The sequence below is a fragment of the Hyperolius riggenbachi genome, chromosome 1 (genome assembly GCF_040937935.1).
Source record: "Hyperolius riggenbachi isolate aHypRig1 chromosome 1, aHypRig1.pri, whole genome shotgun sequence".
Taxonomy (NCBI): domain Eukaryota; kingdom Metazoa; phylum Chordata; class Amphibia; order Anura; family Hyperoliidae; genus Hyperolius; species Hyperolius riggenbachi.
The window spans coordinates 197,103,814-197,120,660 of record NC_090646.1 but is presented as its reverse complement, the minus strand read 5'-3'; the positions used below and the strand labels follow the sequence as shown (position 1 = coordinate 197,120,660).

General features: G+C 43.7%; 2 protein-coding genes across 4 annotated transcripts in view; one reads left to right on the top strand and one right to left on the bottom strand.

The window, feature by feature from the left end:
* Positions 1 to 6,292, top strand: part of SCOC (short coiled-coil protein) — a 92,162-nt gene extending 85,870 nt beyond the window's left edge. For all 3 annotated transcript variants that reach the window (XM_068279621.1, XM_068279613.1, XM_068279619.1), the window contains exon 4: positions 3,561 to 6,292. In XM_068279621.1, coding sequence (XP_068135722.1) covers positions 3,561 to 3,703 — 143 coding nt within the window. In that variant the 3' untranslated portion in view covers positions 3,704 to 6,292. The remainder of the gene's footprint in view (positions 1 to 3,560) is intronic.
* Positions 6,293 to 8,016: 1,724 nt separating this feature from the next.
* Positions 8,017 to 16,847, bottom strand: part of CLGN (calmegin) — a 122,646-nt gene continuing 113,815 nt past the window's right edge. Inside the window, exons 14-15 of the mRNA XM_068279599.1 lie at positions 14,445 to 14,551; positions 8,017 to 11,371 (exon numbers count right to left, since the gene is read on the bottom strand). Of these exons, the coding sequence (XP_068135700.1) occupies positions 11,291 to 11,371; positions 14,445 to 14,551 (188 nt within the window). The 3' untranslated portion in view covers positions 8,017 to 11,290. The remainder of the gene's footprint in view (positions 11,372 to 14,444; positions 14,552 to 16,847) is intronic.

The following is a 16,847-nucleotide window of genomic DNA, read 5'->3' as shown; positions in this document are numbered from 1 at the left end:
TCTACACATGACCATCCCTAGGCAGGGATGAGGAGGAGAACAATAGCGTTAGCTAGCGCTTGGACTAGATGGTCTGACAGATGTACATGTAACCAAGTCCTGGTGCCAATTATTACTATAACCCCTTCAGGCTGCTGTGGAGTAAGTCGTAATTCGGTTGCCAGCTATTGCTTGTTGCTAAATAGCAATAGCCGTAATTCCCATTACTGATGCACCCAAATTTCCAGTGCCGTTTTTGCCTGGCCCGTCTGGCAAGCCCACATCGTGGGTTGCTGTACATGCTCTAGATTCTTGGCAGAAGTACCTCTGACCAGCTGCCTTGGTCAAAGACCATGTAGTCAACAGTGATAAGTATAAAAAGATCCACACACAAGCATTGGTCAAGCAGGAGCAGAGCCCAGGGCAGTATTAGCAGTGCAAAGAATCGACTCGAGTACAGTTGTCGGCCTTTGTGTCACTATGGTGACCTTTATGCACTTCCTGCAAAATGGATGTTTCTAAACGTTCTATTTGTGCTCCTTTAGTGCAAATAGGCCATTTATAAAAGTACATCTGTTCAGCTAAAGTGCACGTTTACAAATGTCGCGGGAGTGCGCATTTGCCTGGCAGCCCTGCTGAGCGATTTGCCTGCAGTAGTGTGAATAACACCAGAAACAAGCATGCAGCTAATCTTGTCAGTTCTGACAATGTCATAAACAGCTGATCTGCTGCATGCATGTTCAGGGTCTATGGCTAAAAGTATTAGTGGCAGAGGATCAACAGGATAGCCTGGCAACTGGTACTGCTTAAAAGGAAATAAATTTGGCAGCCTCCCTATACCTCTCACTACATTTCTCCTTTAAAGGGATACTGTAGGGGGGTCGGGGGAAAATTAGTTGAACTTACCCGGGGCTTCTAATGGTCCCCCGCAGACATCCTGTATTGGCGCAGCCACTCACCGATGCTCCGGCCCCGCCTCCAGTTCACTTCTGGAATTTCTGACTTTAAAGTCTGAAAACCACTGCGCCTGCGTTGCCATGTCCTCACTCCCGCTGATGTCACCAGGAGTGTACTGCGCAGACACAGACCATACTGGGCCTGCGCTGTGTGCTCTTGGTGACATCAGCGGGATTGAGGACACGGCAACGCAGGCGCAGTGGTTTTCAGACTTTAAAGTCTGAAATTCCAGAAGTGAACCGGAGGCGGGGCCGGAGCATCGGTGAGTGGCTGCGCCAACACAGGGTGTCTGCGGGGGACCGTTAGAAGCCCCGGGTAAGTTCAACTCCTTTTCCCCTGACCCCCCTACAGTATCCCTTTAAGTGCCCATCTCACAGGCAAGGATGTCTGTATGTGGGATTGATGTGGCTCTGTAGAATTTAAAGCTGTAGGCTTGCTATACACCAGCGGTTCTGGATGCAAGCCTGGCGGTAGTGGTGCATTGTGGGTAACTACAAATGTAGCTGAATTATCGCAAGTACTATCTGTTTTAAGAAGGCAAATCACACTCAGCATGCCCTGGTAATCTACAGTGTAAGCCCTTGTTTTGACTCCTGTGTCACTCACACACCTGAATCAGTGACTAGGTGTGATTCCTTTAACCCCTTGAGGACCGCGGTGTTAAACCCCCCTAGTGGCCAGGCAATTTTTAGTTAATTGGGCCACTGCAGCTTTAAGGCCTAGCTGCAGGGCCGCAAAACACAGCACACAAGTGACCCCCCCACCCCTAATTTTCCCCCCACCAACAGAGCTCTCTTGGTGGGGTCTAATCGCCCCCACATTGTTTATTTTTATTTTTTTAGTATAAATATTGATGTATTTCATTTTTGAAATAAACCTTTTTTTTTTTTTAAATTTTAAACTTTACCCTCCCTCCCCAAACCATCCCCCCACCCGCCAGCCGGCCAATCATGCGATCGGCTGTCATAGGCTTCAGCCTATGAGAGCCGATCGCTCTCCTGTGGGCCAGGGGGACTGCCGTGTCACACGGCTGTCCCCAGTACAGCGCTGCTGCTGTGATACACAGAGATGTACAAAGTAATTAAACGGCGAAACAGTCTCTGACTGAAGGCGGGGAGGAGCTCCGGCCCCCAAGCAGGAGATGCGTGCGAAATCTCCTGCTAGCCCCATAGACGGCCGTTCACGTCAATCGGCGTGGAGCGGTCCTGGGGCTGCCGCACTGCTCACGCCAATTGGCATGGAGCAGTCGGCAAGTAGTTAAATATGTATGGAGCTCTCATTTTCACTTCCTCCATATTTAGATTTGCTACAATGTGAGACACTGGTGATCTTATAACACTTAGAAGGTAAGCACTTACACAGCTAATAGTATGGTACAATGAATATTGGAGCAACTCCTTCCTATTGGCAAACTAATTTTATATATTGGAAGGCAGCGCATACACAATAGATCATAAGCTCAATAGGATCAGACTCTGTGAAAGTCCCAATGTTAATATTTAAATCCTCACAAGTTTCATGTAGTGCTTCTGTGCAGATAGATATCCTCACTGTAGCAGCTCATACTCACCACACCCTATGAAAATGGACTCTCCAGACATTAAGGGTACGTACAGACATACGATAACGATCGTTCGTTCTGAACGACGAACGATGTTAAAGGAGGTATCGGCCGATGATCGTTTGAAGAAAGGCTACTTTGAACATCGTTCGTGTACGAACGATCTTGGAACGAGCATTGCGTGCGCAACATGATTTATAAACTGATTTCAAACACAAGTGTCAAAAAGAACTGTTTGAGCATGTGCAAAGCTTTGAGAACGAACGATCAACGACCGATCGTTGTACAGACATTACTTTTTGAACGATGGTCGTTGGAAAAGATCTGGCAGAATGGATCGTTCTTTACCAACGACATATCGCGTTGGTCGGTCGTTTTAACGATTGTTCGTGCACTTTTTACGAATGATCGTCGGGCAATGCCGTCGGTAACGATCGTTTTAAACTACTATAGTCGCATGTCTGCACGCACCCTAAGACCTCAATTTAGGTCTATTCACATTTTGGGGCACTGCAAGGCCGTTCCCCACTACTCTGGCTTTAAATGCCTCAAGATAAATCTGTATCAATTCTTCATATTGCAGCACAGCAGTAGTATTAACCAATAGGCAGATTTATTTGCATCCCTACTTGTGACACAGCAACACATCAGGTGCTATTCATACAGCAGAGATGTTATACATAAAACATTCCTGTGCACTCATTAGATATACAGTCACAATCAGATGTTTGTTGAGTTTTAAAAATATGGTGACTGCTTTACTGCAGCAGCACTAATAACTTGTTTTTTTTATTGGTGTATTTCATTTGTGTGGACTGTTATTTCTGATGAATATTATCTAAGATATCAAACATTTTATCATATTTTTTTCTTTTAATTACAGTTTACATTTATTAAGAGTTGGAGTCGGTGCATTTTTCCCAACTCCAGGTACCCAAAAATTGCTCCGACTCCTCAACTCCACAGCCCTGCAGTCTACACCTTGTTCCATGCTTCAGTGTTCTCACCGACATTGCATAGGCTCTTGTCTTATTCTGCTAATATATTCCCCTCCTCATTGCAGATCTCTCTGCTCGTGTCGATGCTGTTAAAGAGGAAAACCTGAAGCTAAAGTCAGAAAACCAGGTCCTTGGACAGTATATAGAGAATCTCATGTCGGCCTCCAGTGTTTTCCAGACGACAGACACCAAGAGCAAGCGGAAGTAGTGGATGCCTCTCAGTATATTATTGTCATTCCCACTGGTTTTACCTGTACAGTACCTGAATAGCATATGTGGGTCCAGTTAGTATAGAAAGCCCATTCACCCAGCTAGTACTGGTAGTAAAACGTTCTGTGACTGCACAAACACTAAATTATTTAATACAATGGTATCAAAGTCTCCTAATATATCGTAAGTGTGAATGTAGATTACTTCATCAGAGAACCAAATAGAATGGATTATTAAGACGCCCTTTATTTTTAAGACCTCTTGGTTGAGTGTGAATGCTGAGTCCTCTTGTGGTCTGATATAAAGGTACTAGTGTACGCATGATCTTAGCATATTCTGCTGTGACTGGTAACTGACCGCTCACTTGTAACAATACTGGGGAAGGGTTAGGCTCAGAGTCATTGTGCTTGTTGTATTGCCTGATTCGTTGGTAGACCATACAGCATGGCAATCTGTTTACAGTAGGACAGGGCTATTGAAGGAATCACAAAGTGAGAGGAATGTGGAGGGCACCAGTGCTGAATTCTACTGAAAACAAATGCTGCTTGCCTGGCTGTATCTGCTTTTTGAATCTCTCACCTAGAACAAGTATGCAGATATAATCTGACTCCTCATCATGCGCAAGGCTTTAACGCAGGTTATTGTGCTTACTGCAGTTTAGTGATTATACCCCAATATGTGGTAGCTTCTCTTTTAGTGTGCCACACTCAGCGTATGATCTGAACGGACACGTGGAGGGCCATAGATTTTCATTGTTGTGCACACATTTTTCATTTTGGGGGTGTTTTTGTTTAGAAAAATGCATCACAAAGTGCAAAAACAGATTGTGGTTTACACAGTAACATGTAAAAACACATACAGACATGCTTCTTCAGACCTGTAGTGTGAGGAAGGCCAATCTATGTAAGTGCTGAGTGTCTCTGCCAATCCTCTAATGGCCATCTCTCCATCCAGGAATGCCAACGTTGCTGCTGTTATACAGTCAGACCGTGTGTTACAGTGGCCAGCAGTTTCTGGCACTGGTCTGTATAATGGCAGGGAAGAGGATTCTGAATGGGACAAGCTGAAGCCTTCTCGTACAAAAGTGCTAATAGGATCCAGTAGTTTCTGTTAATAGAAACTAGACTGAACTACTAGGTGCTTGTGGGCACTGCACTTTACAATACATTGTTCCCTGTCAGAATCACTGTGCCTTGTGGCCCTTCACCATGCAAACTTATTTATAAAGATGTAGCAAAATGATTCACTACAATGCCACTGTCAGCTGTCAATTGAGTGGATTATTTCTGCTTTATAATCAGTTGGGATGCATCACAATACCTTTTTTTTTTTTTTAATATATCACATGATACACATTGACCAGTGAGAAGGCAAGGAAATTCCATGCCGCCTTGTACAAAAAAAAATGATGACGTTGGGATAGGTGGTAGGGGAGACCAGAGCTTGCACTTTCTGATAACCACTAAATATAGTGGTCAAAGTGCTAAAATTACTGACTTTACTAGAGCCTTCAGTTGAAGGGGATGTTACATGGCCTGTTACAGCAAATATCACTCCCTGTGTACCAGTTTCAGCATTATCTTATAATGTCTGAGGTTAACCTAGGTAGAGGAATACGATATACATTTCAGATGGGTATGTAATAATAATAATGATGATAAAACTTTAGTGTTGTAGCATTACATGTTCCCAAAGCAAAGCTCATTAGTCTCTCCTACTGGTGCTGATATAAACCTATTTCCATGGTTATGCTGGACCTGCACAGAAAAAGGCACCATCCTTCTGTCACTTCTTTCAGTCTCTAAACTAGTCTAGTAACAGTATATTAATCAGATTACTAGAAGAGCTTACTGGTCATTAGCTGGGAGTCTGCTACAAGATCAGTATTAATCTCAAGCTTTAAACATTGTGTGGTTCTGTGGTCCTCTTTTGAATAATTTAATGCCACCCTTCAAGCCCTAGGCTGCTTATGGTAGTTTGTATAAAGTGAGGGGAATGATGCCTTGTGAGATCAGAACAGTATTCACTCCAATATGCTAGCATATACTTACTGTATTTATTTTGATTTTTTTTGTGTGTGTCAAAATCTGTTCTCTGTCAGCACTTGTTTAATAAGCATGAAGGGTGATGTTGGAATCTTGTGCCTAGGAAGATGTCTAGTGCGGGGAGGAAGGCAGCAGGCTCTTGTCTGTTTGCCAGATCCATCCTTCTAATAAAAGGTGTCACTCTCAGACCTGGCAAATACCTGGAAGCTGATGACAGTGCATTATGCCTCTTTATTTTTCTCATTCCCTTGCATTATGTAGAGGAGCATCCAGCTTGTTACATTTTCTACCTGTCAGCTAATTGCCAACACAGTTGAACATCTTGTTTCTAATAGGAGCCATGGTTCCTACAGTGCCAATCATGGCTGGCTGCTTCCTTGAGGAGCACATATTTACAGTGGCATGTGTGAGAGACACAAGGAATGCAGCTCTAGGTGAGGTGGAACACTGTATTTACTATATACTGACATGTTTACATACTTAGTTCTTCTAATTTATTCTGGAAGCAACAGTTCTGAAATAAAGTATTATTTTTTATTTCATTTTTTTTGTGTTTGTTTATTCGCATGGTAGCCTCTATATGCAGTATTTAATACTTCTGTGTTGTGGTACTCTGAAAGTATCATAAGCCCTGGGATAGTTCATTCAAGCATGAAAACATGGCTCAAGTGAAACGAGGCAAGGTTGGGAGAATCTTCTGTCTTTCAATTCAATCCCCTGATTGGCAACACACTGCAATCAAGGGAACTCTGAAATGCTACTACTCAAGGCAGATATCCAGCCTAATATCTCTATTGAAATAGAGAAAACAGAATGATGTGGGTTTTTTTTCCAGGGGGCCCGACTACACACCAGAAGCCGACTGAGTCGGTTATGACTTCATGGGACAGGACAGGGCTGATAATTTTAACTTTGCCTAAAGCTTACATGCCTGATTTAAAGGGAATCTAAACTGAGAGGGATATGGATGTTTCCTTTTAAACACCAGTTGCCTGGTAGTCCTGCTGATCTCTTTGCTGCAACAGTGGCTGAATCACACGCCTGAAAAAAGCATGCAGCTAATCCAGTCTGACTTTAGTCAGCGCATCTGATCTGCATGCTTATTCAGGGGCTGTGACTGAAAGTATTCGAGACACAGGATTAGCAGGAAAGTCAGGCAACTGGTATTTTAAAAGGAAAAATACATGTCCTCAGTTTAGGTTCCCTTTAAGCTTGCCAAGTCAGCATATAACTACCGCCACAGCCGGCAATTAGTCGTGTGTACGGAACTCGATTCCCAAACCACAAGCGATTCGCCAGACAGATCAACCCAACCACAGTGACTTTGATTCCATTGTTCTTGCCGCTCCCCCGTGTGACGTTACTCATGCCCTGTGCGTTGTCCCTCCGCCCTCCTGCATAGCAACACAGCGCGTCGCCAGCTACACAGCTGACTCGTGTGTGTGTGTGTGTGTGTGTGTGGCCCGGGCCATCGATTTCGCCCAAGGAGATCTGCTTCTGATCCCCGATGGATGACATCAGTTGGGCGTGTGTATGAGCCCTTACAGGAGGACCCCTGCAAATTTGTTTTCAGGCTGGATATCTGCTTTAATAGATGTGTTGCTGTGTCACTTCCTACTAGGGATGATTAATGAGGTGCAAATAATTTTCCTTACATTCAAATTTCATGTAAATTATATGCAGCTTGAACTTTGACCAATAATAGCAAGTTATTCTGATTGGTCCGATTTCAAGCTGAATATAATTTATATTGAATGCAAGAATAAATTTACATCTTATTGATCATCCCTACTTGCTACTGACCATCAAAGCTAATGAAAAAAATTAGGGTTGGTTTACACTGAATCAGTTGCTGTCAATAATAATGCAAACTGAAAACGTTTTCACAATGCACTGCAGCAGAACTGCACATAGAAAATGCATCAGTTTAAGCTTCCAGTGTACACCAACCCTAAGACCTGGTTCACACTATAAACCACAGCCGCAAAGTGATTTTCAGAGGGATTTGTAAAGGAATGTGTATTTGTAAAGGAATGTGCATCTGCCATGACAGTCAGCTGACATTCGATAGAGATCAAATTACAACTTGTGTTTAGAGTCAGATGAGGGGGAATTAGACAGGCTAAACTCTAAATACATACAGGGTGCATTTCTCTGTTTAAAAACCAACTACACATAAATGTATATAATCATGTGTGCAATACAGGTGGGTACACGCACTGGTCAAAAGATCATAAAAAAACAAATCAAAGCAACTACCAGTATATGCTGTTCAACCACCTGAAGTTTATTACAAATTATTGATCAATTCACATAGGTCGATCAAAAGTAAAAATAGGACCTGTTCAAGCTTGTACATATTGCACACATCTATATTGCACAATAATCACAATAAAGGGACTTCCCCTAACATGTCTCCTCAGGAGGTCCGAGATGACTGTGCCCCGAACAGAACACCATTGTTACAAAATTAACCATGTCAAATCCACATGCATTTCTCTGTTTTCCTTCTGTCCTGTGCAAGAGTTCAGGTCCACTTTAAGAAAAATCACTCTAAAAACAGGCAGCACATTTTCAGTTTTCTCAATCGAAATGCTGCAGTGAGAACACCCTCATAGGGACACAGTTTAAACCAGCCACCTGAAGTAAGAGGGATATGGAGGCTGCCATATTTATTTCTTTTTAGATAATGCACATTTCCTGGCTGTCTTGCTGATCCTCTACTTATTAAAGGGAACCTAAACTGAGAAGGAGATGGATTTTTCCTTTTAAAATAATACCAGTTGCCTGACTCTCCTGCTGATCCCGTGTCTCTATTACTTTTAGCCACAGGCCCTCAAAAAGCATGCAGATCAGGTGCTCTAACTGAAGTCAGACTGGATTAGCTGCATGTTTGTTTCAGGTCTGTGATTCAGCCACTACTGCAGCCAAAGAGATAATCAGAACAGTCAGGCAACTGGTATTGTTAAAAAGGAAATAAATATGGCAGCCTCCATGGCTCTAACCTTGTGTTCCCTTTAAAGAAAAACTGTTTATATATATTTTCCTCATCCTGATTTACTTTGTTTGTAACATGTAGTGATATTTTTAGTCCTGTCAGGTAATCTCTGCTGAATGAGCATTTTGAAGCTAGTAGAAATTATATCTTCTCCACATAGCTAAATAGCCTAGGCCAAACATCACTAGGAGGGCAAGTCTATATTGAATAAACAGCAATATATATACTGTAAATACTTGACTAAGTCTAGAAATGTAGGTCCGACTCATGAAATAAAAGTATTGGGGTTGACTTATACACGAGTCATGATGAGCAACACTGAGTAATGTGTGTACTATTAGTGACATGCCCATGTGCAGCAGTTTACCCAGTGGTGATACTTCCTTGATAAAGGAAATGCCAAGAAAACACAGATCTGAAAGTCCTTGAAGGGAAGCTCCAGGCTAAAAAAAAACAACCTAAATCCACTTACCTGGGGCTTCCTCCAGCCCCTGGCAGCCGTCCTGTGCCCTCGCCGCAGCTCCGATGGCTCCAGGTGTCCTGGCTGGTTGGCTTCTTCAGCATTGTACTGCGCAGGTGCAGAACAATCCTGATGACGTCAGCCGGACCACGTGACCCGCGCGGTGGAATGCACAAGAAGCCGGTAGGTGTTTCTGATGTGGAAACTAGGAAAATGACTTTAAAAGTGAGTATCCTGAATAAATTACTGCATTCCGCTATTTGTCACTACAGTCCCTGTAACTGTATTCAGGCCACCTCTTGCTGTGTTGCTAACAGCGGACTCTCCCATATGTCCCTAGTTCTTGGAGAAATACCTGGCTGCTTTTTTTAACTAGATTTCTAAACAAAAAAAAAAAATCTGCATAGAATACGAGAACAAACTATGTATTTTATTAAATATTTAAATGTCAGTCTTCATTTAAATAAACATTAACATACTGTTCAACATTCAGCTATAAAAGTTTTGAAAAATCTCTCCCTTATTTTATTTTGCTATACAGTGGTGGTTCAGGACTGTAAACATAAAACTGGGCACTGACACACTGGAAGGAACCAACACAGCTATATTCAGGCCAGCCTATTATTATCTTGAGAATTCCATTCGGTAAAGACTCAGCCAGATGAATGATTGTTTACTGCAGCAGAAGGCATACCAATGGAGATTCCAAATATCTATCTTTTGTCATATAAATAGAATTTCAGATTCAACCCTTAAATACCTGTTTATGTCACAAAAATGAAAATATATGCGATCATTTGATATAATGTGCTTTTTCCCAAATCTTCTCATAGATTGCCCATTGTACATTCATTCACAGCCATGCTTAGGTTGTCCATGGTTCCAGCTTCCTGAGAAGTATCTGCTCCATGTGATCATGTATGTTGCTAGGCTCTGATAACACTTCATCTTCTCTGTATGACATATTAATGGGAGAACCAGTGAACACATTCCATTATCTTCATAGTATTAACTGGAAGCTGATAGTGGAAGAAGGAACATGCAGTGGTCTATGGTGAAAATAAACCATTTCATGCAGAAACACTGGCCTAAGCAGTCATATAGCACAGCGATTGGAACAGTCCTGGTCATTACTAACTGCAGAGTCTCCTTCACGCTGACCAAGTACTTTCCAAACAGTTATATGAGTAATGATTTGTCTGCACATGTCACATATATGATGTTAACTCTGAGGATGAAATAGGAGAAGAGCTTGTAGAATAAGTAAAACTTGGAGTAGAACGAGCTGAGAATAGGAGAGTGCCATGAATGAAAGCAATGCTCTCCAGGTCAGCTCTATACATTGCATGAATTTTATAGCAACATTATTGCAGAATCTTTCCTTGTTCTGTTGTGCACATATTAATTAACTCTAGCTGTTTCCCGACAGGAAGTATTATGCAGGTGTCAGTCTGCTGTCATCTCTTGATTAGTCCAAGATTTTCCCCAAAACTAACTGGATCTTTGTCTTTAGATGTGCAGGGATGCAAAGGCTCACCGCAGCAACCCTTATTCATGGCTATAGGCAATACTCAGTGCAGTTAGTAACACATGCAGGTCAACCTGAAGGTGTTCTGTACATCAAGCAGTGTACTGTACAGAAGTGAGATCTGGACTACCTGGCCATTTCAGTAGTAGGCTGGACATATAACGGAAGGAGCATCTACTCTAAGCAGATGAAACATTGTTCCAAGGCTTGTGGTGCCTTATGCTAAAGTGGCCACTGAGACTTGGAATAGAAAGTGGAAGGCTAATGTTAAAATTACCATACTTTCTTACGTCAACAAATACTAAAAAAAACAAAAACTTTCAAAGTTTTTTTCTACTGAATCCGTGGCTGGCGAGGAGAATGAAGTTCTGCTCTAGTTCTAGTTACTTGGGACATTCGGTGTTCAAACAGCAAAAGCCCTGCTGTAATAAGGAAAACCTTTCAGGAGTACTGCAGCAAGAGATAAGAATTGGCTTCCTGTCTGTGTAGAGCAAGTCCATCACCAGGCTGAGCTCTCTGGCCATCTGAAACAGTCCAGCAATGCAGAGCAGTTACTACTCTTTCCGTACTCGTCTTTTCCTCAGTGATTTCTTTAGGTTGTCTCCAGTGCCTGCTCCTTCATCTGCCTCCTTCATCTGAATAGGAAAGGAAAAAGCAGATGTAAGAAGGACTGAGTGATGAAATGAGAAGGTAAGGGCTAAGTGAAACATACACTACAGCGCTTTGTAGCAGCTGCATCTCTCATATTATCTCCACACTCCTAACAAAAACAATTCTAATCAAACCTTCCGTACATATTTTGATGAGTACTTGCGGTAAAACTGACACAGCCTGTCATAATAATGGGATAATGCTGAACTATGGTCACGCCTACCTGTGTGCCCGCAGCCCTCCCCAGCTTGACAGCTGTGGCTTGATTGGTGGCTGCCAAGATGGGTCCCCTTCCATTGGAAATTCTCGCACTAGTCTCTACATGCACCATTGTCAATGCATAAATAGTGTAGGAAGAACTCTGTGCTGGCACCGTGATAACGGGCAGCACTTAGTATGCTGTTGTATATTTATATTTTTTCTTATCTAAGCCGTTTTATTCAGTACAGCAACTGAGCACCTGGCAATAACATTTTTGTAACTGAACCTCCTCATAAGGTAAGGTTTTCCTGGTGTGTGGTGTTAGAGGTGCCGAGGTTGGGGTGAGTGTTGCTACTAGCATCCGCACATTACATTTCCTTATTGAAACAAACGTGTGTTTACGAAATTTCGCTTACCAATACGGAATTCCGAATTAAAGACAGAAATCTGCCGGAAAGGCGGATCAGGAAGGGGGGGGGGGGGGGGGTGGCCCGGAAGTTCACGTTTTGCAGTACTTTAGCCTCATTGGCCAGCTCTGACCACATGTTGCATTGCCACAGTTCCCCATCAGGTCCTCCTGGTCAGAGATTAGTTGGGAGGGAAGAGGGGAGTATAAAAGTAAGTGGTGATGCACAATTTGCTGCATTACTCACTTGACAAAGGACCGAGACACTGTCCGAAACGGCGACAGCTGTATTTGGAACCATGCCGCGGTGTAACACTGCCTATTCCACCTGGTAGTAGACACCCTGCCTTCGGCAGCATGGAGAGTTATACATATCAGCTATAATTACATCTGATGGCTACGAATGTTGGCTGATTTTTGTTCAATAGCTGCAGTGAATAAAAAAAGAACTTACAAGTCTTCCATTTGCATTGTGGGGAGCAAGCGCAGTCAGTCTGAGAAGATGACGTATTCCATACGGGCCAGGGGAACAGCACCCCGGTAGGTAAGTAGTGACTCTTACACCAACCTCTTTCCCCCCAATAGCACATCCCATTATAAATCTCCATTATGGGGAGGTTTATTTAAAAAAATGTATTGTCAGGTGTAGAGTTGGGCCGAACGGTTCGCCTGCGAACGGTTCCATGCGAACTTCCGTGGTTCGCGTTCGCGTCCCGCAGGCGAACCTTTGCGGAAGTTCGGTTCGCCCCATAATGCATGGAGGGTCAACTTTGACCCTCTACATCACAGTCAGCAGGCACAGTGTAGCCAATTAGGCTACACTAGCCCCTGGAGCCACTCCCCCCTACTAAAAGGCAGGCAGCGGCGACCATTACGGTCACTCGTGTGCCACTGCCTGCCTGCATTAGTGAGAGTAGGGCGAGCTGCTGCACACTCTCTCTCATAGGGAAAGATTAGTTAGGCTTAGCTTGTTCCTGGCTGCATACCTGTTCTGTGAACCCACCACTGCAAACCTGTACTGTGAACCCACCACTGCATACCTGTTCTGTGAACCCACCACTGCATACCTGTTCTGTGAACCCTCCACTGCATACCTGTTCTGTGAACCCACCACTGCATACCTGTTCTGTGAACCCACCACTGCATACCTGTTCTGTGAACCCACCACTGCATACCTGTTCTGTTCAGTGAACCCGCCACTGTATACCTGTTCTGTTCAGTGAACCCGCCACTGTATACCTGTTCTGTTCAGTGAACCCGCCACTGCATACCTGTTCTGTTCAGTGAACCCGCCACTGCATACCTGTTCTGTTCAGTGAACCCGCCACTGTATACCTGTTCTGTTCAGTGAACCCGCCACTGCATACCTGTTCTGTTCAGTGAACAGTTTGGTGTGTCAGTGTGAAGCAGTACCTTAATTACACTACCTGATTGATGTATACACATGCAAGATGTTTTAAAGCACTTTAGGCCTGTCATTTAGCATTCAATATGATTTCTGCCCTTAAATCGCTGCTTTGCGTCAAATCCAGATTTTTCCCGGGGACTTTTGGCGTGTATCCCACTCCGCCATGCCCCCCTCCAGGTGTTAGACCCCTTGAAACATCTTTTCCATCACTTTTGTGGCCAGCATAAATTTTTTTTTTCAAAGTTCGCATCCCCATTGAAGTCTATTGCGGTTCGCGAACTTTAACACGAACCGAACCTTCCGCGGAAGTTCGCGAACCTAAAATCGGAGGTTCGGCCCAACTCTAGTCAGGTGCCCAGTTCCCTTTATTTGTTAATACCATCATACTGAATGTGTAATGTAAAACTGCAGATGCTCTAATTCAGTGTTCCCCAACCCAGTCCTTAAAGAGACACTGAAGTGAAAAAAAAATATATGATATAATGAATTGGTTGTGTACTATGAATAATTACTAGAAGATTAGCAGCAAAGAAAATATTCTCATATTTTTATTTTCAGGTATATAGTGTTTTTTCTAACATTGCATCACTCTATAATATGTGCAGATTACACAACACTCAGCATTCAAAATGAGTCTTTCAGAGCAGTCTGTGAAGTAATGAACTCTCCTCTAACAGAGGAAAAGTAAACAGTTCAATTACAGTTGAGATAATAAAAGTCAGATAACAGCCCTCTCCACGACTAAGTTAGTCGGAGAGCTTAATAGCTTTTTTGCATAGAGATAACAACTGGAGTTTCTCAACTCTTCCTGTACTGGAAACAATTAGACTGATGTATCTGATCTTAATGTTTTTTTCTTAGCTATACTACACATACAAATCATAATATCATCATTTTTTTTTTCGCTTCAGTGTCTCTTTAAGGCCCACCAACAGTGCAAGTTTTGTGGAAATCCACAGAGGTAGTTAATAGGCTCTGCTGAGACACTAATTACCTCACCTGTGAATGCATGTGGTTTCCTGCAAAACATGGACTTACTTACCTCATCATCTGAAGAGAGATTTGCAGCAGCTCCAGCTGCCCCATCATCTTGGCTAAACTCTTCATCCTCATCCTCCTCCTCTGGTTCAGTCCTTTCATCTTCAGTGTCTGGAACAGAAGAAAAGTCAATGCAAAACTAAAACATGGTGTTTTCTCCATACTACCAATAGTCTGTTGAAAGTGGGCTTATATTCATGTTTTTATATTGTTCAGGTAGAACCCAATGCATGCTTTTAAACAGAGGCGTTGCTAGCCCCAAAGATCAGTGGCACATGCCCGGATCTATTCTGGGGTGCCCTGGATGTCCCCCAGGCAGCGGGCGACAGTACTTGGTCTCCTGATGGCTGGCATTTAGTCTCCTGTTTCTGCAGACATCTTCTCTTCTGGGCTTCTCCCCCTAGTGTCTGATAATAGATCTAATGCTAGATCTCAGATGCTAGCCAGTGTGGCAGTGGTGCCTAAATGGCGAGCATGCTGGGTGCTGTGGTGCCTTTATGGGTGCATGCAGGGAGCTGTAGTTGTTCTATGGAGGCATGCTGGGTGTTGTGGTGCCTCAATGGGAGGCATGTAGGAGCATGGGATGGGATCCACTAGAAGGTCAGGGAATGCTATGGAGGACTGGCATCAGGCCAGCTCACTCAGTAGAAAGCCAGCCAGCACAGAAGCCAGGTAACTCTGCCTAGTTATGTTTAAAGAGGAGCTGTTAGGTATAAGGTCTCAGAGAAAATAAACACATATATCAGTAGCTAAAGATTGGCTGTACTTACATTACATATGCATTTCACTGTCCACGTTTGTACTTCACATAATTTTTATATAGTATATGCAGAGATTGATGCTCCTGACAGCTCATGGCAGGTTCCATGTTTTTCTGTCTCCTATGAAGCCAAATGTGTCGTCATGTCCTGCCTGCTTCCTGATCACAGAAAAGCTCGTACTGAATAACACAGTGTGCAGTGAATATTAATTAGCCATGTGGCTAGGAACAATAGCTGACTCCTGCAGTGTACTCTGCCCGGAGATTTATCAGTGCTACGCGCTGGACTGATTACAAGCTGCTGTAACGTCTCATTAGCAGCCGAGGGGAGGGCCCCAGAATGCTTTGCAGTATAGTATGCGGCTTGCGTCCTGCTTGGGTCTAACAGCTTTGCTGATAAGCACACATCAAAGGTAAGAGAGATTTTTATCTTCAGTAATGCCTTCTTGGCTTCCTTCTAAACTGTTTAACACAGGAGAATAGAAGTTTAAATTAGCTTCTGCAGCCTGACAGTTACTCTTTAAAGGGACTCAGAGCTGAACATGAAAAAGATTTTATATATACCTGGGGCTTCTTCCAGCCCCATACGCGCTGATCAATCCCACGCGGCCGTCCTCCGCTGCCCGCAGCTATGAGAACCGGCTCCCCGCTCTGCCGTCAGTAGGAGCCAGTCTGAGCGTAAAGGAAGTGAGCTCTTTGCGTATCTCTGCAGCAGTGTATGGAGAAATACGTAGAGGGCGCACTTCTCCTGCGTAGCCTGACTCCGATGACGTCAGCGACGGGAGCCGGCTCTCGTAGATGCGGGCAGCGGAGGATAGCGGCGTGGGATTGATCAGCGCGTATGGGGCTGGAGGAAGCCCCAGGTATGTATAAAAGCTTTTTTATTTTCTAGGTCTACGTTCATCTCTGGTTCCCTTTAAGTGACACTGCTTATTTATGTGATATGCTGAATTTTTAGCGTTTTTTGTATTCATTGAGAGGGGGCTTCATTCAACATTTTGCTGGGCAGGTCTACTTAGGCAGCTGTTAAATTCATGCAAATGTGGTTCCACCCATGACCACACCCACATTCTGGAGTGTGAGCACACCCATTTTCCGTCTGGAGTGGCCTCGATCTCTTAGGATCCTAGCAATGCCTCCGATTTTAAATAAAATCTAGTGAATAGAAAAAGCTACATTAGGGCACATTTGCAATCTATATTCCTTTTTATAGCCTGTGCAGTCCAGGTACATAGAAGTTGTTGTTGGGCTTTTAAAGGGACTCCGAGCACCTCTCATGGGCATGCCTTTAACCTCTTGAGGACTGCAGGGCTAAACCCCCCTAGTGACCAGGCCATTTTTAGTAAAACTGGCCACTGCAGCTTTAAAGTGAACCTAAAGCCGGTAAAAAAAAATGAGATTAACTCACCTGGGGCCTCCCTCAGCCCCCTGCAGCCAATCGGTGCCCTCGCAGCTCCGCTCCGATGTCCCAGGACCCGCCGGCGAGCACTTCCGGTTTCGCCGTCACCGGCCGACAGGCATGGGAACGCGAGTGATTGTTCGCGTTCCCAGCCTGTATATCGCCCCCTATGCTGCTATTGCGGCCTCCTGGTCCCCCCATGTTTATTTATTTTTTTATAAATATTGTTGCCGTTTAAAAAAAAAAAA